Source organism: Ixodes scapularis, unplaced genomic scaffold, assembly GCF_016920785.2.
Source record: "Ixodes scapularis isolate PalLabHiFi unplaced genomic scaffold, ASM1692078v2 ptg004235l_1__unscaffolded, whole genome shotgun sequence".
Classification (NCBI taxonomy): Eukaryota; Metazoa; Arthropoda; class Arachnida; order Ixodida; family Ixodidae; genus Ixodes; species Ixodes scapularis.
In genome coordinates this window covers 24,827-50,323 of record NW_024610386.1, presented here as the reverse complement: position 1 = coordinate 50,323, position 25,497 = coordinate 24,827, and the positions used below count along the sequence as shown (strand labels likewise).

The following is a 25,497-nucleotide window of genomic DNA, read 5'->3' as shown; positions in this document are numbered from 1 at the left end:
AGTGAAATTGTTTTAATATTACTTTACTGACATTGTTTTATATATATTATTATCACCATGTGTTCGTTTCATTACGTTGCTTTAGTTTGAACTGTGTATTTCAGTGAGGATAGTTGGTTATACTTTGCCTTGAAATTGCCATCCTTCACCCAACAAATGTTTCGAAATATCCACTCTATATATAACTGATATTAAGTTCCACATCCCATCAAATAAACACGAAGGAGGAATTATTGCCATTATATTTGTTTGAGCATTTTTTACCCCACAAACACTTTTCCCGAAAGCAAAGTTGGAGATAGTCCGCGCTCCCCTTTTGCTCCATGCCCCGTGCAAAATCGAATGCGTGAGCAGAGGAGTACATGCAAGGGATTTTAGAGAATTAATTTGCCATCACTCTACCTAATGTCTGCCATGGTCAATAACACTGTCCCAGTAAAATCATTTATTTGCAGAGTCTTTAAAAAAAGAGAGTCTGCCTCACAAATAAAAATTTGTGTATTCCACTAGATAGCAACACAACAAACCAAACTCTGACCTAAGTTCAGTGGTACACACTGAGAAAATACATTTTATTCTTGCAACCAACATAGTATCATTTATTCGACACCAGGTACAAAATTGAATAACAGCCTAGTTATAAGACCCAGACGTTCTGCGGTATGGCTTCCAAAATGAACCTGTGAAAGTATATAGAATATTGAACACAGACATACAAAAAACAGGCAACTCCATTATCACTTTAAGTCGGAGCACTAGCCACAGCAATAAAAATTACCACAGGCATAAAGAATATAAGAATCATCAATGAAGAAAAAAAAATTGAAGAAAAACAAAACAAAAATTAGGCAACAGAACACATAAAACAACAAACGATAGAAAGCGTTGCACGTTACCACAAGGCACTTCCAGGAGTAACTACAGAACCGCGCCAAACACCATTCCGCCACGTCCTTCCCACTCCCCGAGCCAATCAAGTCACAGCTGGAGCAGAGATGCAGGCTCTCATTGGCCGCTCGCGCTGGGTGCTTCCACAAGTTCGGCGTTGGTGCAGACACCTGGGACAATACAGTCGTCCAGGCTCTTCTTGCGGTGTGTGGTACTCGGTGGTGGTGACGGTGTCAGTCTGCCCACGGCACCGTTGGTGGTTGGCGTATCACCCGAGCCTCCGACCTCAGCTGCCGGTGTGTCTGCGCCTGCGGCACAAACTTTGTCGACGACCTCCCGCACTTCGGCGGCCTCTTCCTTGTCTTCCGCACCATCTGCTTCGTCTCCGGAAACCTCAGGAATCCTTGCGTCGTTCTGTTTGACCGCAGACACCTCTGGACTTGCGTCCTCGGTGTCGTCCGCTGGTTCTTTTGGGGGCTTGATGTCTACTTCAGCTTCTTTGGCAACGACTTCAACTTGTGGTTCGTCCAGCACCTTTTCCAACTCTCCCTGTTCCTTAATTTCGGCTGTTTGGACGTCTTCTTGAGAATTCTCGGTGGCCTTGTCTTCTGTTGGCTTCTGGTCCTTCACCGCCTCGTCTGCTGCGGCAGAAGATTCGGACTCCAACTGTTCTTGAGAATTCTCGGTGACCTCGTGTTCCGTTGGCTTCTGGTCCTTCACCGCTTCGTCTGCTGTGGCAGAAGATTCGGACTCCAACTGTTCGTCCTCGACGTTCGGAAGATCCACCATGCCCTTTTCCCTTGCCACCACACAAGCGACCGGTTCTGCAGCTGCATGTACATTCGGTTCCGCAGACGCATCTGTGTCCGTGCCTACACATGTGTCAGTCTCCGGTTCTGGAACTGTCTTCAGATCAGTTTCTGCCGCACAAGATCCATCCAGCTCTTCAGCAGTGGCCACCAGAACTTGCGGTTCGTCTGCGGCTACCTCACCATCAGACTCCACTCCCTCATCCTTCGAGTCCTCGGGTGCTTCCGGCAGCGGAACGACATCAGCCTCTACATCTTCAACTTCGATGCTGCTCAGCAGTTCTTCGGGCTTGCTCAACGGCGGGGCAACGTCCTTCGGAGTCGAAGTCTCAAAATTCTCCATAGACTCTGCCTCTTCGCCGTCCTCTCGAATACTGCTAGGCAGCTCTTCCGTCTCGCTCAGACGTGAGGCGTCGTCGCTAGGTGAGGAGGTCTCCAAGTTCTTTGTGGGCTCCTTCACGACTGGGCTCTCTTCGGCGGTCACTTCCAGGGTGGAGTCGCCGGTGGCACGATTGCCGAGGACGTCGATGCCCATGTCAAGCAAGCGGACCACGTGCCGACCGTCACGTTCCCCGAGGAACTCGGCGAGCAGCACACGTGACTCGTCGTCCACCAGCGCCTGAAACTTCTCCGTCGCCTCCATGACGCAGTCCGCCTCCACGATATTCAACGTGCAGCGTATTGCAAGCGCCGGAACCTCGAACAATGCCTCCACCGGCGAGAGGATTTCCTTGAGCTCTACGGACTCGGAGTTGCCATAGTCGACGTAGAAGACCCGCGCTCCCGCAGCGTCCACGCTTGTCACGGTTGCCCGACAGTAAACCCCGTCGTCGTAATGCGCGACGCAAGGCGCACCTTCGCTCGCCTCAAAGACCTTCCCGTCGCCGGACACACCCTGTAGGGTGGTCGCGACGAACTCCAGCTCGGTGCGACGGTCCTTCAGCTGGACATAGAAATCGGTGGGACCCTCGGAGTGACAGATCTCGACGTGAAGTTTCTGGTTCAGCGGAACCGAAATGGAGCCGTATGTTTTCTTCGGTGCGTCCGCCTGTCCGATTGACTCCGCCCCTTCAGACTTCTCGACTACGGCGGGCTCCTCTGGCACTTTCACCCCCAGCAGCTCTGCAATGTCGTTGCCGTCCGCGTCGACAAGCCTCACCGTCGCTGGCGGGCCCTCCTCCAGCACCTCCACCCGTAGCGTCGCATCCTCAGTCGCCTCCTTGAATTTGTCCAGGAGGTCCCCGTCCAATGCGGAGACGCCGCTCAGCCGACACTCAAAGCAGAATGGCTCCGGCGCCGCCTCCGCGTCTGTGAGCGCAACCACAGAGTCCACCGTCTCCGCATTGCCGTAGTCAATGAACCGCGCGCTCAGCGTCCCCTCCTCGCCGATCCCCTCGATTCGGGCGCGATACCACCGCTCGTCCGCCGCGTAGAGCGCCGCGCACAGGTGCCCGGGGGCGGGGCCCTCCAGCGGGGCTGCCTCGCCTGCACCCAGCCTCTCCTGCAGGCTCTCCGACAACTCCGTGAGCGTGTCGTCCCGCTCTGTCGTGATCACGTAGAACGAGTCGAGCCGGTCCACATGGCTGACGTAGCCTTCCACAACCTTTGCGGCAGGCAACACGCAAAGGGCGGCGTCTTCCGAAGGTGTGTCTTCGGCGGCATCCTCGCTTCCCGCGAGCTTGGCCTTCACAAGCGCACCCACGTCCTGGCCTCCCTTGGACATCCGGACCGTCACTTCAGGACCCCACGTGACGACTTCGAGTTCAAGCTCCGCGTCGAGGACGAGCTCTTGGAACTCCTTGACAGCCGCCGGGTTCGTGCCGATCTCTCGGCCGCCGTCCAGCTTGCACTTGTAGCAGAACGGGGGCACGTCCAGGAACTCGGGGCCAATCTCGCGCACTTCCTCCACCTCGTCGGCGTTGCCGTAGTCCACGAACTGGACGCGCGAGTCGTTCAGCACCTTGGCGCGATACCAAAGGTTGTCCTGTAAAGCAGATGACGACAGTGAACAAACTGAAGGCACGTTAACACAGTACGTGGGAATCCGTGACCACGAAAAAACCTCGCTTGAGAGAACCGGACTTCAATGAAGAAGCCAAACAACAAACGCATTTAACCATCCTTTGCCGCAGCATAGCCCCAATATACACCAGTCTGGTGCTCGTCGCTGCCGCGAAGAATGCAGAGTTCTGGGCCGTCGACGGAAGCACAGCACCTCGTATTTTGCAGAGCTTGAACATGTCCCACGGCCATACCTCGGCAAACCTCACTCATGAGGGCCCTCACTCACCCTCACTCACCCTCATCCTCACAGGTGACGTGAGGGTGAGTGAGTTTCTGAACCAGGAAAATTCATGAGTGTGAGGGTGAGTGAGGGCCGTGAGGGCTGTGATGGCGGTGAGGGCGGTGAGGGCTGTGAGGGCTGTGAGGGCTGTGAGGGCGGTGAGGGCGGTGAGGGCGGTGAGGGCGGTGAGGGCAGTGAGGGCCATGAGGGCCGTGAGGGCCGCGAGGGCCATGAGGGCGGTGAGGGGTATGAGGGCCATGAGTGCGTGAGGGGCGTGAGGGCGGTGAGTGGCGTGAGGGCCATGAGCGCGTGAGTGGTGTGAGGGTGGTGAGTGCGTGAGGGGTATGAGGGCCATGAGTGCGTGAGAGCAGTGAGTGGCATGAGAGGCGTGAGGGCCGTGAGGGCGGTGAGTGCATGAGGTGGTGCGAGGGCCGTGAGGGCGGTGAGTGCGTGAGGCCCCCTTCAGATCGAGCATCTTTCTCAGCAATTTTGGTGTTAATGACGGGTTGTTCTCTAGCTTTCCCTAGATCGACACGAATTGCTGAGATCGGGTCCGGCTCGAAATAAGCAAGCAACTCGGAGCAATTCGAATACGTTTGAAGCGGCTGCATCCAATCAGGGACGCAAAATTTTCACGTGATACTTCGTGCCGGTGATGACGACACCGAAAGACGGTTCTGGTTTGAAATCGATCGTTTTTTTTAAATAAACTGTTTCAGAAAGGTGCATTAGTATTGTTAATGGGCGGTGAGTGGCTCGAGGGCGGTGAGTGGCGTGAGGGCCGTGAGGGCGGTGAGTGGCATGAGGGCCGTGAGGGCGGTGAGGGCCGTGAGGGCGGTGAGGGCCGTGAGGGCGGTGAGTGGCCTGAGGGCCGTGAGGGCGGTGAGGGCCGTGAGGGCCGTGGAGGGCGGTGAGGGCCGTGAGGGCGGTGAGTGGCGTGAGGGCGGTGAGTTTCGTGAGGCCCATGAGTGAGTGAGGGCGTGAGGGCTGTGAGGGCGGTGAGGGGCGTGAGGGCCGTGAGGTTCAGTGAGGGTGAGTGAAGGGCTGAAGGTGAGTGTGACTGTGAGGGTGAGTGAGGGGCTCAAGGTGAGTGTAGCTGTGAGGGTGAGGGTGAGTGAGGGGCTTAGGTGAGTGTGGCTGTGAGGGTGAGGGTGAGGGAGGGCGACCTAAAATGCCGACCTCTGCCCACGGCCAAGTGGACAAAAACGGCAGCTTGCGAAAGGAGCTTTTGGAAATGGTCTACAGGCCTCGTTTTCGCTCAACATCCTCCCGTCATAAAATCTGGCAGACGCCGGCGCTGGTTCACTTCTGGCACATGTTCTAAATGTGCAGGTGGTGTCTCCCGACCTAAAGAAAGCATGCCGACGCCGTGATCGTCTATGCTAGCCAAATTGCATTTCTGCACCGAAACTGTCGCAGACGGAGTCAGGAAAGGCTCCACCGAAATGACTGCGCCCACAAGCTGCAGGCACACAAACACGTGTTTCTATAATAACGACAGACTGAAAACAAGAGGACAAAAGGTTCCCGAGGTGCTGGAGCGTTGCAAACGGTAAAAAGCTCGCGCTGGAGGCGGGACAACTGAAACACTTACCTGTCCTTTTCATTACGTCGGAAACACCTCGTAGAGGCACCGGCATGAAAATAGCTCTTACACACCTTCCAGATTTTAACTAAACGGTGAGTTTCTTTCGGATCTTTGCACAGCCTTTTTAAAATTATCGTCTGTAGCACCGTCCAATGTAATTTGCTGTTGTCGTGAAAGAATGATGCGCGAAGGAAGTCTAATTTGGGACTAATTTCGACCACCCGCAGATCCTTTTGACGCGCAACAGAAATCTTGGTTACATAGCGCCTTCTCAATATTGAGCCTGTCAGATTGCAGCACCTTGGCGGTATTCAAACCCACATCCTGAGAATACAAAAAACCAACCCCGTCTAAAAAAAAAAAAAAAGTGTGTCAAGGTTAGTTGATAGTGGTGCCACTGCATTTGTTGCCAAACAAACAAAGAGGCAGACAGTGGCTCCAGTTCAAAGTGGGAACTTTATGGCAGAGCCCGTGCCCCGAAATGAGCCACTCACCTGCGAGTAGAGGGCGACGCAAGGAAGCTTAGGCACCAGCTGGACCCTGGGGTCCTGGCCCGTGGCGTAGCGCTCCTGCAGGCGTGCGGACAGCTCGTCCAGGGCCTGCTCCTGATCCATGCGCATGGCGTAGAAGCAGCACAAGTCATCCACATGCATCACGTACACTGCCATCTTGCCGGAGATCTTGGACAGCGGCGGGTAGCAGGGCAGGATCACGTGGCCGCTCTGACCTGCAGCGGCGGCAGCGAGGGGGACGGACGCTTTCAGAGAGTCACTTAAGTAGACCATTTTCAAAATTCAGTGCCGTCCAGTGGCTGAAAAAGCAGTTTCTTTTTTGACAAATGAACAGTGGCCGTGAAACTGTACTTTATTTATTGATTTATTTTAACAGACTGCCAGCCGTGAGGACAAGGCAGGTTGATATGCCTTTTAGAATTACAGTCACTTACCGTATTTACTCGAATCTAATACGCCCTCGATTGTAACGTGCACCATTTTTTGAAAACAAAAAAAAAAAAACCTTGCGATGACTTTGGTTGTTACGCGCACCAGATTTTGTAGGTCGGATTCAGAAATGAAACTTTTTCTTACTTGGAACAACGAAGGTTTATTTCAAATGCTTCAATCTTGCGATGAAATGAACGGCGCTGTTTCTCGTCGGCAAGGTCGTCGTCACAACGCCAGTCCAGGGCAGCGCCCGTAGGGCGGTATGCATCACCCGTCATCGCTGTCGGACGACTCCTTGTCGCTGACAACGGTCCAAAGCATTTCATCTTCGGTGCCGTCCATAGCGTTAGAAATTCCGCACTTCTTGAAGGCCTTGATAACCAAAGGCAGACAGGCTCGTGCACCACACATCTTTCGGCCATCCGGTGAAGTCCTGCAGCGAGGCACGCTTTATCCTATTGCTGGGCGTGAATTTGTGGCAGCCATCAACAAGCCACTCAGTGTAGTGCGCCCGAATCCAGTCTTTCACCGGCCTGTTAAGAGAAACATCCAGCGACTGCAACTGCGATGTCATGCAGCCGGGAATCACGACAAGGTCGGTGTGGCATGCGCTAAGCTTGTTCTTGATGTGCTCGCCGAGGTGGCACCTGAACGCGTCTAGAACAAGCATCGCGCGCAGGCCTAAGCTTGCTCTGGGTCTCCTCCGCCACATGTGGTCAATCCAATCTGCAACCAAGTCCGTGGTCATCCACCCCTTCTCATTTGCCTGCACGATCATTCCGCTAGGGAACAGAACTCCTTTTGGAAGCATCTTGCGTTTGAAGATAAGATAGGGAGGCAGTTTGTGCCCGTCCGCAGTCGAGCAAAGCATAGCAGTCCAGCAAAGCATAGCAAACTTCCTTTGCTCTCTTCTTTTCCATGGTTGGGGTGGCAGGCATATCGAAGTATAGTGGCGTGTGGTCGGCATTTCCGATTTGCCCGAGCTGCTAGTGGTTCTCGCGGCGCAAACTCAAAACGTACCGCTGAAAAGCGTGCAGCTTTTCTTCAAACTCCACAGGCAATTTCTGGCATATGCCTGTCCGTCGTCAAAGTGAAAAGCCTTTTCTTTTCATGAAGTTCGTCACCCAGCTCCTGCTGGCTTTAAAGTCTCTCCATGTTAGCCTTTGTTGTAACGCTAACTGCATCGCCCGAATTTTGAGCAGCTGTCGTCACGGGTCTCTCTGCCGCTCGCTGCTGTTATACATATTCTGCAAGCTGGTCTTCTATTTCGAGGAATCGGCCCTTCTTCGGTCCACTGAATCCCTTCCGCACCGACTTGCTGGTCAAAATCCTTTCTTTCTGCTTGCGCAAGTCCCGCACGCAAGTTTCTGGAACACTAAACGCACATGATGTGGCCCGATTTCCATCGCTCTCTGCACACAATATCACTTTTCTTTTGAATCCAGCATCATGTAAACGCGGCGTGTTTTTGCAGTGGCAACTTCTAAGCTGACACAAACACAAGGAACACACGACTAAGCGCTGGCTACGCTCTAAGCCTCTAAGCTAAAGAGAGGAGGATTTTTCCTTCTCTCCGCTCCAGCATTCCGTCTGCTTTCTCCTCCCGGGCTTCCTTTCCCTCGCCTTACCTTCTTGAGTTGCAATGGACTATAGGCAGTCCCATTCGCCAATACATTCAACAAGAGATTTTTCAGGGTTGCCATGCCAAACATTTTTTGCGAGGTAAACAAGGAACTCGTGTCGGAAGAGACACGAACATTTTGTGGCAGATTGCTAGGCAACTGCGTTGCCTAACTGCATCACAAAGGTTTAGCGATACCCTATGTTTCCAAATATTTCTTGCGACTCTCAGCTTTTGACATCGCCCACATTATCTGGAAATTCAGGAGATGACGGGGCCAGCGAGGTTTACAGGTGATCTCTATACTTTGTTTTATCTCAAGTCGAAGTGCAGGCCACGCAACGAGCCAAAGGGACAAATCGAACAGCATCAAAAGCACAACATGGTGGCATTCATCGGCTAAACCAACCGAGTGCAGAGAATGCCCCTAGACATGCACTTTTAGCATGTATATTTACGACAGTATATGTTTGAGCTTGCAACTGTGCTCTGACCTCGGATGAAACAAACTATACAGTGGGTAGATGCTGTAAAACAGACATTTGCGTCGTTTTCGTCTCCTCCTACTTCATTCTCGTACTAAGATCAACCGATAATAAAAGATTTAAGGGAGGAAGTGGGTTCCTAAAAACTATTTTTTGTTTATTGGTCTATCTCGATGATTTTGTGTGCAGGCATGTAGTTTATTGTGCTGATTTCATAACTGCAATCAGATTTCAGATATCTCTTCTTTGTCAAAAGTTATCAACAAAATAAAATATTAATTAGCTAATTTAAAGAAAAGTTTTAATAACCTTCTTCTTAAAATTTTAAAGAAAAAAAGGTATTAATTGCTTCCTAAAGAAATGCCATACAAGCTAAAGCTATTTTTATTTCTTTAGCACCATATAAACACGTAAAAGAATTAAAGTGAATAGAAGACATACAATAGGGGCTATAACAATGTCTAATAATGAAATGCCAGTTTTATATACCACAAAATATCATAATAAAAATAGCTTTAGCTTGCAGTCTAGTTCATTCCAAAGAATATGGTACCAAGTTTATGAAAATCGGTTGAGCGCAAGTGAATCAAAAAGCCTTCCTGGCCGGAGAAGAAGCTGAAAAAAACGAAGCTGAGAAAATCGACTTTGAAATTTGGGTATGCATAACTAACAACATTGAAGCTTTAGATGGGTGGAATGCCTTTGGTTTGGACTTCATACTAAGGGAGAGACACGGGTAGGGAAAGCAGACCCATATGCAACAATTGGTTAGCCCTCAGAAGGGCTTTTTTAGGGGACGTGGGGACGTTTTCAAAGCACCGGCTTGTGAATGGGCGCGGCCATTCCGCACTGCTCACATTTGGCGGTCGCGAAGAACACGTTCAGCCCGTTCAAATCCACGATCACGAATTGCGTGCCGAAATCTGTCTCTTTATCCTCGACAGAGACATTGAGGAGGTCAAACTTCCGTTGTGTGGCAGACTTCTTCGCGGTCAAATCCTCCTTCATCTCGTCAGCCCCCGCCGCACGTTGAGCAGTTTCGCTTGCCGTGTAGAAATGCGAGTCGAGTCGTGACGCACCAGGGTCAGAGCCGTCGTCTTCTTCGTTGCTCACATCAGGGGCGGGCACCTCGGAAGACGATGCATCTCCTGACACCTTGCCGCATGTCCGCCGCAAGCAACGCAACTGGCGATGCGAGCGAAGTCCTTGTTCTACGCCCGACGCTTCCGTTTGCCGTACGCACGCTGCGTTGAAAGCTTCACGCTAGGCATCGCGATCACTACCGATGTCTCCTAAAGACGTCGAGCTAAACAAAGCAGGCGAACGCCAAAAAATAACGTGCTTGAAGTTTCAAAACGCAACCGCTAGCAGACGACAAACAACGATATCGGCTGCTCTCGACTGCTTCCGCGCCGCGAGGAAGGAGAGGAGGGAGGAGAATGACATATTTCAGGAGAGGAGGCATGCGCTTCGGCCAATAGCGACAGCGCTCGCTGCGGCCCGTGCTTCTTAGCCAATCGGTAGCTCGGTTTCTTTCTCTGGGGAAACGCGGTATTCTGTGCTTTCCCCGGGCAGACGCCATTTTTAATGGCGCCAAAAATGTAGACAAAGAAGCAAGCTTTCGAACAAGACCAAAATGGCCGCAAATGCGTGCGCACCGGCGGCGCGCGGAGGGCACGCGTTTTGACATCAGTTTCCTCTTTCGGGAAGATTTTTAGCGCGTTCCGCGCGACGTAATTATCGTTTTTTTTATACTTTGAGTTTGAATGACGCTATAATATTTTGAAGAGAGGTGCTTGGATATGTAAGGCACCCAAATACAGGATTTCTGAAAAATGAACTTTTTCGCGATTTTTTGCATTTTTAGGACCCGCGTCCCCCCTTAAATTGTTTTGCTTTATTTAAGCCCACCTCATGCAGGTGTCTTAGCAAAAACGGTGCCTTGACGCAAGACGTAGCAGGCTCTTGTTTGTAGCGAAAATAGGTGCAACAGCGTGGCACTTCCATCACCAACAACATCACAGGCCCGGTGTGTCGTGCCGTCAAACGTCGCAACCCAGGAGGTCGGACTCGGGAGTTTCAACAAAAAGCATGAGCCGACGCATGCTGACTCCCGGCTGCCGAAAGAGCTTCCGTGGGCCACCAAGCCGCAGAGTGACGGCGGCAGAACGGGCGTCCGCTACTTCCAATTCTGCTGCCGCGCCGCCGTTAAGACCGCAGCAGGCAACGGCACGACACTCCTACGATGTCATGGGGCATGAAACTAAGCACCCCAAGGTGGTTACTACAAACATTGTATTACTCCTTATATTTTGCCAAAATGTGTTAAGGGATTCTTATATGGGGCAAACTCCAGCATCCAATTACTATAAATTACTAATCCTACAAAAAAAGGTTCTACGTATATTCGAAAACTAGGGGGGGAGAATAAGAGAACTTCGGACGGAACCACTTTTTGATAAATACAAGATCTTAAAGGCAAATCAAGTATATTACTTCAAATTATTTCAATTAATTTATCGAAAAAGGTTATACGCCACCCCAGTCGCAACAGAAGAATTGTCCCTGTTCCGTCATGTTAAAAGAAGGGAACCCTATATAAAAACAAATTACGGAAGGCAGAGTATACACTATCAAAACAATTACAGTCAAACCCACTTATAACGATCCCACAAATAAAGACCTATTGGTTATAACGACCAGCTTTCAGAAAATATACTAATTCAAAGCCCTACCCATTAAAATTGGTCCAGATAAAACAACCGTTTTTCAAAACATCATACTGTTTACAACAAACATTTCAAATCCGCTTTCGAAAAAAAAAAAAAAAAAAAGGGATAAAAAGAGTAGAAATTACAGAGAAGATGCAAGCGAGCTGGTGAACTTTCAACATTGTAAAACCCGAGACGTCTCGTGTTTTACAATGTTGATAAAAAGAGCTTTATTTTGAGCGTGGCGCTCTGCGAGACGCTCAAGGTCATTTCCACGGCTGCCTGGAAAACAACTACAAAAGCAAAAATGCCCTCCCGGATCGCAGGAGGAGGAGAAGGAGGAAGTCAACCAAGGCCTCCGCACGACGTTTCGTTAGTAGATCCCCGACCCGTCCCAAGTGGCAAACACCCCGAAGCTTAAGGGAACAGGGTAGGGCAAAATTTTGAAAAAATTTGACTTTTTGTTTTTTAGGGATTTGGATTTCCCAGTCTTTCCTGAACAATGCTCACTGTGTAATTTGAGCGTGCGCGATTTATCTACAGGAAAAATGACCTTTTCCAAAACCTAGGTGGTGACCGACCACGCCCCCTTTTACACCTATGCACGATCTGTATCTCTCCTATGTTTAGGGTTCCGCGTTTTCGGTTTCTATTTTTTCAAAATTCGGCGTACTTTTTTCGGTGTTTATTTTAAAATTCATTTTTCGGGTTTTTTTCGGCGTATATTTATTCGCACAAAAGTTTATCGGCTTTTTTCGGTGATTATAAAATAAACACCAACGGACTCCGGATTAGATGATCCTTTTACCTCTGATATTTGTGATCACTCAAAAAATAACGGCACAGGTATATTGAAAAAAAAAAATGGTCACTTTATTTGGCAAATGTGTGCAACTGTAAAGGAATCAAGAAAAAAACACAGAAGTACAAACAAGTGAGATATGAAGCCTATGCCCCCAAAAAAACATGGAACTTCACCTTTTGTATATCAGGATGACGTGATCTTATTATAGTACACACACATGCACTTTCCCGGGTTCTCCTCCTTGATCCACACTCTTTCTTTCCTGTTAATATGGCCCTGAGCTTAGAGAATGCCCTCTCAACGCTAGCACTGGACACTGGCAGGCTGAGGAGATGAAGCGCTGCCTGAGCCAAAATCGGCCAATCAACCAATTGGGACTGGCACTGACCGCCAAAAGAGACATGGTGCGACGTCTTGAAGCACAACACAACATGCAGAGCTTGAATCAAGTCAATCTTCCTTACAACGAGTACATGGCGAAGTCATGGGGAATTTCGGACTTGACGTTCCGATCGATGATGCACACATTAAACCAAAACGTCCTGATGGCATCCGTGTATCTCATGATACGGACAGGTTTCGATAGACAGTGTCGTTCAACTTTTTCGCCACGGCTCTGCGGTACGACTCGAAGGTTAAAGTGAACTTTTTCGGATAAAACAGAATTTTATCAAATGGATTTGACGTGCTTTTATCGGTTTAAATTGAAAATGCCGAACCTAAGAACTGACCTTTTTCGGTTAAAACCGAATTTCCGAAAATGAATTCGGCGTACTTTTATCGGTTTAAACCGAGAACTCCGAACCCTACCTATGTTGTAAAAAAACCGTAAAAAAAAACCAGATTTTCACTAGGTTTAGCGGAATGTTTATTGCTCGTCCAGCAACAGCAAAAAGCTGTCTAGCTTTTATTTTTTTAGCCCCATAAATCCTCAGACACTGCCGGTGTCAGTCGCGACGCGCATAATTTTGTTTCTGCTTCGGCATGCTTCCACGGGCAAGGTAATTTATTGTTTGCTTTAACACTAGGTTTGGAATGTTAAAAATGATGAAGACGAAGAAGATATTTTAAAAGCATCGCTTCCAGAGTAGTCGGCATAGGTCAATTTCTTATGCCGCCGAGTCCCCGCAACGCATTCTGATGCCTGACGCAGCGGCTACCATGTGTGCGTCTTCTTCGAAGCTGTCGCACTCGGCAGCACGCTTTGAAGAGCTCAAGGCAAGTGTTATTGACTGCAACTGTGCACTGATTGGCAACGACCTTCTGTCCTGTACCGTCGCCGAAAGCTGGGTGTGCAAAGTGTGTGGTGGTGACTTGCAGCTGGTTAAAAAAGCAGCACTAAGAGCTGGCGTCACCTGCACCTACTTTCTGAACTGTGAAAAGTGCTGTTGGACTCACTGATTAGAGAGACATCAAAACGGACAACTTCGAGCCTCTACTTGGCGTTTTACCAGGATGATTCATGGTGCAGTGGTTGCGGGACGTTGACCGGCGACGACTTTACTTGGCAGACAGGGCTACACGGCTCGTCACAAAAGAGGCCCAAAAAGCAAGACAGCAAACAAGAAACTAAATATTGACTATAAAGGTGACAACCTGTATGGTGGCTACCGAACGGATACGTCAGCATGCATTTCTAGAGTGCAAGTTTATTATAAAGTGCCTTTTTTCACTTCAAAGTCGATTATCTCAAAACATCATTTTTTTGCGACGTTTGACCCTTTTTCTCTGAAACCATAAAAACTAGAAGTATCATTTTTTTCCACTGACAAGACAACACAAGGGGGAGTCTACTGAACTAGAATTATGGAAATTAATCAAGGAAATTTTGTTTGACAAGCTGTTTATTGTCTATTTTGGCATTAAAATTAGAAGGGTCCAGTAAAAACAAACGCAAAAAAGAACTAAAATATATATAACAATAAATCTAGTTCAGTAAAGAGAACACAGAAAGCTAAATACAATGATACCAACATGAATCCTCTAACTCTAGCAGATCCTGAGAAAAAGGGTCACATACATAGGCTGAAACCCATGGGAAGAATAGGGCCTACCCTGTTCCCTTAAAGAGAGTAGGGGCTGCGTCGTATTCACTGGCGGCCACAGCTGTGTGCACGACTGCTGAGCACAAGATCATAGCGAGGTTCTAGTTTATTTGCAACGTGCACGCGAACACTCCCTCGGCCAGGAGCGCAAGCTAGCACGTGCTCCTGGCTTTGAGAAGTGCATTTCGAGCGCACGTGCTCGTTCTGCGGAAGAACGCTTCAAAGCAACCACCTCGAGCTCTCAAAAATGGCGTCCAGTGTCAGCGTCCAGCGCAGGGCTTTGCAGCCCTTCGCATAGCAGTAAGGCATTTTCACTCATGCATTTGACGCTTCACGTGAACGTCTAACTTCATTGTATGCTATCGCAACGGAAACAAGGCGTGAGGATCTGTTTCTTTGTCTGTTACACAAACCAATGAAGCAGGCGATAGGGCAGACGATGTCGCAGACGATGGTGCTCATCCGAGCTACCTAGGGGACGCTGAGGGGATCTACTAGTGATGACGTTCAGAGGAGGAAACGCGCAGGCTTTGTCTTCTAGGTGGTATTGAGTCAACTCTCCGTACTGCGTTCGTTTGTGCATTCTACGCTCGCAAATTCTGTAACTTGATGCTCGGTGTAAAATGGCTAGACCCATCAACATCGTGACTGTTTGTTTACGATCGCCATTTTGATCTCTGTATCAAGCACATTCTCTGGCGTCTACGGACTAGTGTCGGTCTTTAAGATGGGGGGAAAAAATATCCACTGAGAGGCTTTACTTAAACGAAAGGGCATCATGCTGGCGGAAAAAGATAAAAACGGAGCAGCACTGCGTGGCCTCGCAATCCCAGCCACCTGACGAGCTCCGGAAGCGCTGTTTGAAAGACGACCCTGCCAGAGGCGACGGTTGCGCACTCATCATGCGCAGGAAGCGCGGCACTTGAAAGGCTTTAGACCAAAACAAGTATTAATTAGATTTATGGACAGCGAAGAACCATCGTCGGACTAGTGCACCGCATTTATTTTTGTGTTGGCGTGCGTTGTGTGTGGGCGTGCGTTTCATAAAATCTGTTCTATAAGGTATGTGGTCAATCTTCATTATTTTACTTGTGCAATGGAATCGGCAGCAATTTATTTTTCGTTATCTGAAAGCTAAATCTGCCAGCATGTTAGAATTAGAGGCACGTTAGAATCGTGCAAACAGCTTCTTTAAATAAAGAGCTGGCAGAGTGCAACTACCAATACCAGCTTCATTAGACTTTCGAGTGTGAAATAACTTAAAGCAAACGGGCATGTGAAGAGTGACTTCACATTTTTTGCACTCCCAGCGGCTCACATCTTTTGCCCTGGACCTTGCAGACATGGCACCGCCTAGATGGGTTTGGTTTCGAGCGTTGGCTGGGATGTGGCGAGTGAAATGCGCCCATTCGCATCCCTCTAGACGCATCGACGAGGCAATCACTGATGGCTTTTCCCGTCGCTTGTAACCGGGCAACACCGTCTCTTCCACGATCTGCTCGGCGAGGTCGACTTTCCAGTCTGTGTAGCTAGACTTCGTGCCTGTGGTCTTTCCACAAAGTATACAGTAGGCTCGCAATAATTCAAACTCGAATATTTCAAACTTCTGGTTAATTCAAACAGATCTGAAAATTTTGGTTGTCCCACTATGTTTTTAATGTATTTATAAGCCACTTAATTCGAACGGCGTTTTCACTTAATTCACACTTTTTTGTTCTCGCGGCCCCGTTGAGTGCGCTTCTTTCCGAGCACCGGTGCACCGCAGAGAAGCAATACCTGCGGAGCTTGTTTTCGCGCGTGTTGCTTCTCCGCAGTGCACCGGTGCTTGGAAAGAAGCGCACTCAACGGGGCTCAAGCGGGCACACATTAGCGGAAAACGGCGTTCACATTATGTGCTTCAAGACTAGCAATGATGACCAAGACGACATCGAGGATGAGGAACAGCTCACTGGCATCATGCTTTCTGGCCTTGAAGCACATAATGTGAAACGCCGAGCTGGCGGAATATGCTAGTCTTGACGACGAAGTGTGTTTGTCGTAATGACTCATTAGAGGACATAAGGAAGTAATGCCAGCACAGTGCAGCAGTGAGAGTGAAGATGACGACGAAGAAAGGGATGACCCACTACCAACTGTCACAGCCGCAGAGGCCTTTGAGCACATCGCTCAGCTCCGGAAGTTTCTGTCTGCAAAGGAAGAGTTCCGTAAAGAGCCACTTGCGTTGGCTGGTATTGAAAATTTCGTTTCGAGATCTCGTGTACTGACTAAACAGTCCACAATCGACAACTTTTTTGCCGGATGAATAAACTTAACGTCACAGTTCTTTCCCCAATGTGTTACGCCTGTACTTGCTTATAATTATTCTATGTAGAGGAAACTGGCAAAAATCTGTTTTGTATGTGTGTAGCTATCCATGTAAAAAATCATAATGTTGTCTAATATCATATTTAGATGAATTTCTGATAATTCAAACTTCTGGTAATTCAAACTAAAATCTGATTTCCTGAATGAATTAATGAGAGTCTACTGTATAACTGTTGTAGACAGCTATATCCATGACGTAGAAGAAGATCTTTTTGTACCCTTTGGCATATCTCCGCATAATGGGAAACAAAGGCAGCTGCTGATCCTCACGGTCGACGCCTCCCATACCTCTGTTGTAATCAAGCACAACCTGAGGTTTGAGGATTGGCTGGTTGTCATTTCTTTGTTTTCCTGCGTCTGTCAGGTTTGTTGCGTCATGGGAGGTTGAAAGTAAGGTTACGGGCCTGTTGTCCTGCCATGTCACAGCCATCAGTCCACGGGAAAAGAGACTGCGACAGTCACCCTTTTGAAGCTTGATTTTTTTCAGCTCCTGCAGCATGTTTTTTCGATGCACCCGAACTGTCCCGACAGCGTTAGACCCCGCTTCCTTGATGTGAAGAAAGAGTAGCGGGGACGATTACCAGTTGTCTGTATAGATGGTGTGACCATTTCCAGGACGATCTCCCACAAGGTCGATTACAACTGCCTCGCTGCATAACATTCCAGCTGTTGCCGGGGTCCTCTCACTTTTGCCTGTGTAAATAGAAAAGTTCAGGCAGTATCTGCTTGACGACTCGCACAGCTTGTAAAATTTGATTCCAAAGCGCGTGCGCTTCGACAGATTGAATTGAATGTCGGACAGACGACCACGAAACTTCATGAGGCTCTTGTCTACCGCCAGTCCCTCTCCTGGAGAATACAACTCGCCAAACACCTTCAAAACTTAGTCCAGGACTGGACGCAGCATTCGAAGTTGGTCGTCATCAACTGGCAGGCTGTTGTCGCACAGGTGAAGGTATCGTGAGAGCGCCCAAAACCGCTGCCTGGGCATCACGGACGCGAAGAAGGGCGTGCTAATGACGCTTCTCTGAGACCAGTAGGCTTGAATGCTGCTTTTTTTCACTTGGCTCATAAGAATGCAAAGGGCAAAGTACGCTTTCATCTCACCTGGAGTTGTGGGAAACCACAAAGGGTCCGGAGAGGAGGCCTGCTTCTCAAGTGCGTAAGCATCGTGCATCGTGACGTGCAAGCATCTGCCAGAAGTCTTCGCCTATCAAAGCATTGAACATTGAGAGGGCTGTAGGACTGTTTCCTACAGCTATCTGAATAGTTCTCTTTACACCTGGTGCTACGGCGAAAGGGATCTTCGCGACTTTGTCGGCGCTGTCGTCGTCCTCCCATTGCCAGGCGTCAAGCCTTGGAGCTTTCGATGGTGGTGGCGCGACTGACACCAAAGATTCAAGTGGTTCTTCTGAGTCCGAAGCCTCAGCATCGTTGTCACTGTCCGAATCACTGCTTTCGATGTCCATGGTGAATTTCAGGTCGTCACCAGTCGTCATCATCACTTTTAAACACCAGATTAAGAATTTCCTCGCTGGTGAGACACCTCCTCTTCCGCGACGCCATCTTTTCATACAAAAAGAACCGCAAACTTCTTTTTCACTTCTAAATATTCATAAAATAATCACGTACGTGGCACCATCTGGTGTCAAAAGTACTAATCAAAACACCTACAGCCTGTAAAGTGTCGCCATCTATCAATATATTTTGGAAACATTATTTTGCGGAGGACGGCGATTCGCCGTCTTATTGCACTTTGGCCCTTTCTCCCGCGGACGGCGGAACGCCGTCTTCGGAAGCGAATGGGTTAAAGGTAAGTCCAGATATAATGAACTACTGATAAAACGACCACTTTCCGCGGAACTATTGCATTCTTATAAGTGGGTTTGACTGTAATCTATTAAATAACATGCCCTCTATGAACTATGCAAAATCGCTCCCTTTAAAAAAGAATGTAAAGCACTGCTGGTAGGCAGCGATATAAAATTTATAATCACAATAAAGCGTTGTATTATACTTTATACCTTCAAAGTTCATCCTTGTTTTATTTTATGTGCACGACTCGCCTTGTTATATTTTGTTGGGTATATACTGTTTAGTTTCCATAAAGTGAGCGATAATGATGTTTGTTATTTGTGTTCCTTAGATGACTTGTTTTTTCTTTTATGCTGATTATAATCTGTATTCTCGTTTTTTGCATTCAGTACGCATTTTTATCCTTATATACATGGCTTTCATTGTCGCATTTCTATTATGTATCTGCGCTTCAGTTCTGTAAAAGCTTTTATCATACTGTATTACTTTGTTAGATGGAATGCACTTCCATGCTATTTTTTATGTGTGGACTGTAAGGGACCGGAGCCACGTCAGGCTTCTTTTTTTTGCATCTTGCACTGGCACTTCTTTCGGGCTCTGCCCGAAGGAAAACAAATAAAGAAAGAAAGAAAGAAAGAAAGAAAGGACCGGGCAATCACACTGGCGGCAGACGCGTTCTAGGCATATGGGCAGAACCGAACCGTCCCACTTTCGTCTTCGCACCACAGAAAGCGCCGGAGGATCGAAATTCCCGCGCGATACTCACTGCGATTGAACTGCGGCCGCGGGGGCGACGCCTTGGACCGTGCGGCCTCTTGTGCCCTCGCCGGCTCTTGGGGCTTTGGCGGCGCGGCGGCCGCCTCTTCCGTTTCGATGCCCTTCGCCACGTCCTGCGCGGCTTCCACTGGCGGAGGGGACAGCGCATCGAGCACGTTCACCTCCTCTTCCCCGGAGGTGTCGAAGAGGGATCCGGCAACCAATGCCACGTCGAGCTGCTCGCGCACCTGGGTCGTACACAAAACGCGACGTGTTACATTTCGTAGCTTCGTCACAACGAACGCTGCGGCCTCGCCGTATCACGAGGCACCGCCACAAGAGGGTCGGCGATTTGAAAGGAACCGGCACCGTGATCGGCGGCAGAAGCTGCGCCTTTAGCAGATGGGCTTTGGCAGTGTGCGCGTCGAAGTGTTATCAAGGGCGGAAAAAAAGGTTGTGCTGTAGGCGAAACGTCTACTGCGTCTCTAACCCGTCCCCGGCTACGATTGCTTTCTTGTCAAATGAAACCATGCTCTTACTGCCCACGAGACATCCCTGAATGTCGGTCGATCCGAACGGTACTACTAGAAGATGCAGGGCAGTTCTAACTAAGTTTCTACAAATGCGCGGATTATTTTTAGTTTCGTCGAGCATGTTTCCACCTGCATCGCTCATGCATGGCACGAAAGCGACAACTGCCGATGCGGTCTTGCAGTGTTGCCTTCTTGCACCTTGAAAAGCGAGGATACTTTTGAGCGACTCTGGTCTCACGCTCTGAAAACATTGCAGCTTTTTTTCTCTTTCAAAAATTCCACGATGCTAACGTCCTGCACAGAACGGTACCATCTGCATTACCCAGCGCTTTTGCAACCCCTGGGACCCCGACGCATCCTCCGCGAACAAGAACCCCAAAAAATCTATTCTCTCCTACTTATTCTAAACCCGGGTGTAGTATTTTGATTTGCACGAGATGGCGCTACTTGACATCTCCTTTTTAAAGTAGCCATCTCGTGCATCCATATAAAAAATAAAAAGGACAGCACGCGACGGCATGAGCCGCGCGTGATCTGCGGCCTCATCGGCCAGTGTTCGCCCCGCTCCTGAATCCGTTGGTTGTCCTTTCTTCTCGCTCCGGCGACCGTCCAGGTCCGCTCGGGGCATGTAGTTTCCCGGCTACGTCGAACGTGAGTCACCGGCGCTTGCGTCCAATGTAGCCAGGCTTTAGAGCACCGCCGCGTCGGCGCAGAATATAACACCGGGAAAGAGGAAAAATGACAGAAACTAGACCGTGCTGAAAAAAAAAAACAACAAAAAAACAGGGAGCACAAACAGCGTGCAGCAGAAGCCAAACAAGGCGTGTGGTTTGCACTGGGTTTTTCATTTTTTTCTATTTTACATATATTTTATAGGTCACTTATTTTTATTATTTTATATTTTGATATATTTCATTAACTTCATTTCTCATTCAGTTTACTTATTATTTTCATCTCAAAACCTGCCACTCTTGCCGGCATGCTTGCATTCAAAATAAAAGCATTTACTTCTCCAGACCAGATGCGCTACGGCCGGCAACACATCCAAGGTTTCCGGGGGAGCTCCTCCCACCTCTTTCCACCTCAGCAGAGCGAACTCTGGAGAGTAGTTCGCCGCTTCAGCGTTTTCTCTGCTGATGTAGAGAGAGGAGCTTCCCCCGAACTTTTGACTTTTACCAACTACAGTCACCAACCGATTTTTCGGACGCCGATAACTAGGACTTGTTCGATATTTTGGACACAATTGTCGCGAGCGATCAGCAAGGAACACCACAGAGAAGCCACCATGATAGATTCCATGTTTGTTTGCTCGTCTGCCAAACTGACTAGCTTGGTTTGGCAGACAAACTTGCGCTCCGCATAGAACGTGGCCAAACACAAGCAGAGGCATAACCTGAAGCAAGGCACTACCGGCGGCTCTTTTTTAAGCCCGCTTAGATGTAATAAAGGCAAGTTTTTGAATCTGCTGATTTTCCTGACTACTCTACTATTCGGATGTTTTTTCTGGTCCCTGCAAAGTTCGAAAAATCGGGCGGCGATTGCATAGTCACTTAGTGGCTTCCGACCCAGGTTCAAGCTCTGCCAGGGCTAATGTTTTATACATAACCCTAACGCCCAACGCTCCCTGCGAGTTACTCATTGTTGACGATTGTTCGCGACGACTCTTGTAGAAAACAACTCGTAAAACACATTCCGTGTTGTACAGGTAGCATGGCCAAAAAGCCCCCGCTTTACAAATGTGCCGGCGTAGAGCCAAGGCTGGAGCATGAACCGCGAGCAGATTTGCGGGTTGCGAGAACCACCGACAGCCCGAGAAATGTAGATTCAAAACTTTGCCACTACAAATCGGTCCTTCCTTTGAACCCTTATGGACAACTATAGTCCAGGTTCTCTCGGAAGAGTGTCGGGCACATCGTGAAAGCAGACTATCTGCTGAAACGCGTGGCACTCTGCGAACCACCAACGACCGTTCTGCACCTCCCGACGTGCTCACCTGGAGCACCAACTCCTTGCCGAGGATCCTGGCAGACAGCAGGCCTGGGTCAACATTGGAGCCAGAGTCCAGGCTGCACTGGAACGCCTGTCCCGGCTGCTCCGTCAGCTCCTGGGGAATCTGTTTCACCTGCACGCGGAGCATCCCACAACAGATCGGTCTACCAAATATGTCTATTTCATGAGCTTTCTGGCCATGGATATGTTCTAAAACAGATACAGTAACGGAAAAACAAAACAAAAAACACCAGTCCTTGGAACATTTCTTGCACTGCTTGCAAAGTAAAATTGTCTGATAGACATTTAACCCTGGAGAGTGGGGACAAGGACAAACACAACACAGATGTCCAAAAAATTTAACTGACTTCATTGTGTCTGATGTTTCAAAACAAGGCTGCATGTTTGTAAATGTGTCGTCGTTTTGTGTGATGGCATGCCAACACTTTGCACCGTGACTTTCCACTTGAAGTTTCTAGATTCAATAGTGTCGTGGGTGCCAAAACAAAAGTTAATGCATGTTCCGCAGGTCATCAACGACGAAGATTAGTTCCAAGTGGTTAATGCATGTTCCGCAGGTCATCAATGACGAAGATTAGTTCCAAGTGAAATATTTATCGAAAGTACAAAAACCATAGCATGTCCCATTTAACACAGTGCTCACCATATTCATCCAGAACATGCGAACTGGGGGAGGGGGGGGGGGGGTATTTGTGGCGGCCTATATCTTTGGGCGCCACAGACCAGGGCTGCCAACTTAAAGGAAATTTCCTAGATCAAGGTAATATTCTGGTCTATGTGGTAATAAGGGAACTCTTGCTAGCTTGAGGGAAATTCTGGGCACCGTATGGATCTGAAAGTTTATAGGTCAATCATGATTTTATTTTGAGAAAACATAAAATTTTAGTGGCTTTGGCTAGATTCAGGTTATTCCCTCCAGCCGTTTGCCGGCTTGTTCCACACCCACCTGGAAACACTGAGGAGCACTCGAACAACATTTTTTCGGCAAAATCAATTTTCATCCGTTTTCATTACCACCATGAAAGCTATGGGGCAAGGGATCAGCCAAGTGGAACTTTCTAAGAGCACTGCTGTGCCTTCTCGAAAAAGAAATACTGCTATGTCTGGAGATACAGACTTACCACGAATAGGGATGCCGCGAACCACCCCAGGTTCGATTTTGAAAGATTTCGATATTTTCGAACCGAACTGATGTTCGAATTCGAAAGGTTTCGATATTTTCGACCGTACAGAAATTCGAATTCGAAAAATTCGCAACTTTAAAAAATCGTGGAGTTTCGAATTCGAAAAGTTCGAAGCTTTTACGGTTTATAGAAGTTCGGGTTCGATTATTTCGAATATTTTTTTACTTGAGGTTCGAGAAATTAGAAGATTTCGAACTTTCCTAACTTGAAATTCGAGAGATTCGAATGTTTCGAATTTCTTTGGATCTGAAATTCGAAAAATTCGAACGTTTCGAATTTTTATAGACATGAAGTTCGATAAATTTGAAGATTTCGAATTTATTGCTACATAAGGTTCGAAGGTTTCGATTCTTTTTTAGCGCTAAATTCGAAAAAGAAACTTAGGTTTCGAATTTCTTTAAAGTCCAAGTGCGCAAAGTTCGAAGTCCGGTTTTCATGTTCCGCCACAGTTTCAGTTCCAAATAACGTTTTCACGCCTCACTAGTTTTCACTAAATCAGGTTTAGAAATGTTCGGGTGTGATATTCAGATTGCGCGAAGTTGGTCAGGCATTTAAATGAGACGACGAGTGTCCCGGATGTGCTGGATTATTTGCCAGTGCAGAGTGACTTGTGCAGATCAGTAATTGGGCCGCCAGCTCGGGGAGGGGGGGGGTTCTTTAACGTGCATCACGCAGTAGTGATCACGCGAACACACTGTTTAACGATACTCGTCCAGTTCGAAACGGCCAGGGGCAGGCAGGTGGTTGAGGGTTACTTGAGGCTCAGAAAAACCTTGAAGCGATCTGGCAAACTGCCTCCCCACCCCCTTGCACGCTGGTAGTAATCCGCTGGAACGCCGCCCGAGTGACGCTGGCATATGATAAGTTTAGTTTGTACATGATCCAAAATCCTGAGACTGGGAATAAAATTTGAAAGAAAAAGTGTAAGAAGACAGAAAAAAGGGGACAGGACAATGTCTCAAACTCAACTCAGCTGAAAACTCAGCTCAAAAATAATGTCTCAAACTCAACTCAACTGAGTTTGAGACTTTGTCCTGTCCCCTTTTTTCTTTCTTCTTACACTATTTCATGCGAATTTCATTCCCAGGCTCGGGATTTTGCATCATGATCAACATACACCAGCTCGCCTGCACCTTGACAATTTTTTAGTTTGTAATTGTTTTGGAGTTTTTTTTTCCCGGAGACTGAAGAAACGCCGAGCAAAAAGTACGGAAGTCGACACAACTTGAGGTCGAGGAGCGTTCTACCATACCAGCAGCGTCGGAAGAGGAAGAACGGGGGGGAAGGGGGGGGGGGGGGGCTCCAGCCTCTCGCCCCCCTCCCAGATATTTCGGACTGTTAAAGGAAACAATACAGGGAAAGAGAGCATGGTCGAGTTCATTTTAATCTGAAATTATTTATGCATATGTATAGCTACTGTCGCTCTTCACTGCATAAAAGATTGCGTAGTTGGTCATTGTTAGAAACTCGTTGTCAGAAGGCACTACTCGTCACATGCTTAGCGGTTCGGAAGTTCAGAGCTGTGTCTTTTCGACCTAAATAACTGTGCCATTGGTAAAAAAAATAAGAAATAAATAAACATAACAATAAATGCAAAAAATAAAAAAGCTGGAGAAAAAAAAACTATCAAGAATCCGCCGGAAGTGTGGTATTCTTGCATATTCAGAGGCCCAGAACTACGAAACAAATTTCATCTACCGAAATGTCTACAGGCTAAAAGAAACACGTCCCAAAAAAGTAAAACGCAAAAAAAAAAAAAAAAAAATTTTTTTTTTTTTTTTTTTTTTTAATGACGTGCCGAATTTGAACAATATTAGAAATCTTTTCCCCTGAGTTAATTTATTTCTCAACGTGAAAAGAACAATATATACATTAATTTGTATTCTGGAGATAGTAATGATAAGTACTGTCTGTGGTGTTAATTTAAATGCGATACCTCAAACAATTTCGACGAAAAATATTGCCAAGTTTAGGGCATAATTGCCCATAGGTACATGTTTGGATGTTTCTTCAAAACTCGTCTTGAACAACAATAATCATATCTTAAGACGACACTTACCTAGGTTATACATTGATCATTCTTAAAAAGTGTAACATCTCTACCATAAATATATTCGGCTACAGTGCGCTTCAAATATGGCACAAACGAAAATTGTCAAAAACCCGTCGTCCTTCCCCGCTCCTTCGGGAATCTATTCCTTTAAATCCAAGCATGCCAGATGATTGAAATAAACGGCATTGTCTTTCGCCAAGAATGCAACACCAGATGTAAAAATGCGAGAAAAAAAATTACGAATGTACCTCACTGCTTAAATCCAAATGAAACCGCCCGCCCGTCTTTCGAAGTTCGACGGACTTCGAACTTTTACCCTAAAAATTCGAAGTTCGTCGAACTTTCTACTTTTCAGGAATCGGAAGTTCGACAATTTTCGAATTCTTTAGATTAATAAGTTCGAAAATTATCGAATTTCTTAGCGCAGGAAGTTCGAAAGTTCGAAAAGCTTCAAACTTTTTAGTGCAATAAATTTGAAAGTTCGAAAATCATCGAATTGTTTAGTCTATCAAGTTCGAAAATTCGATGAGCATCGAATTTTGCAGCGTAATAAGTTCGAAATTTCGAAAAGCGTCGAACTTCTTAGTTTAACAAGTTCGAAA

General features: G+C 47.7%; 1 protein-coding gene across 1 annotated transcript in view; it reads right to left on the bottom strand.

Moving 5' to 3' along the window:
* Positions 1-534: 534 nt before the first annotated feature.
* The window catches only part of LOC121834707 (maternal protein tudor-like), a gene marked incomplete at its 5' end in the record, with an annotated part of 47,283 nt that continues 22,320 nt past the window's right edge, over positions 535-25,497 (bottom strand). The window contains 4 exon segments of the mRNA XM_042288441.1: positions 535-3,681; positions 6,064-6,296; positions 19,126-19,363; positions 21,642-21,770. Coding sequence (XP_042144375.1) covers positions 1,006-3,681; positions 6,064-6,296; positions 19,126-19,363; positions 21,642-21,770 — 3,276 coding nt within the window.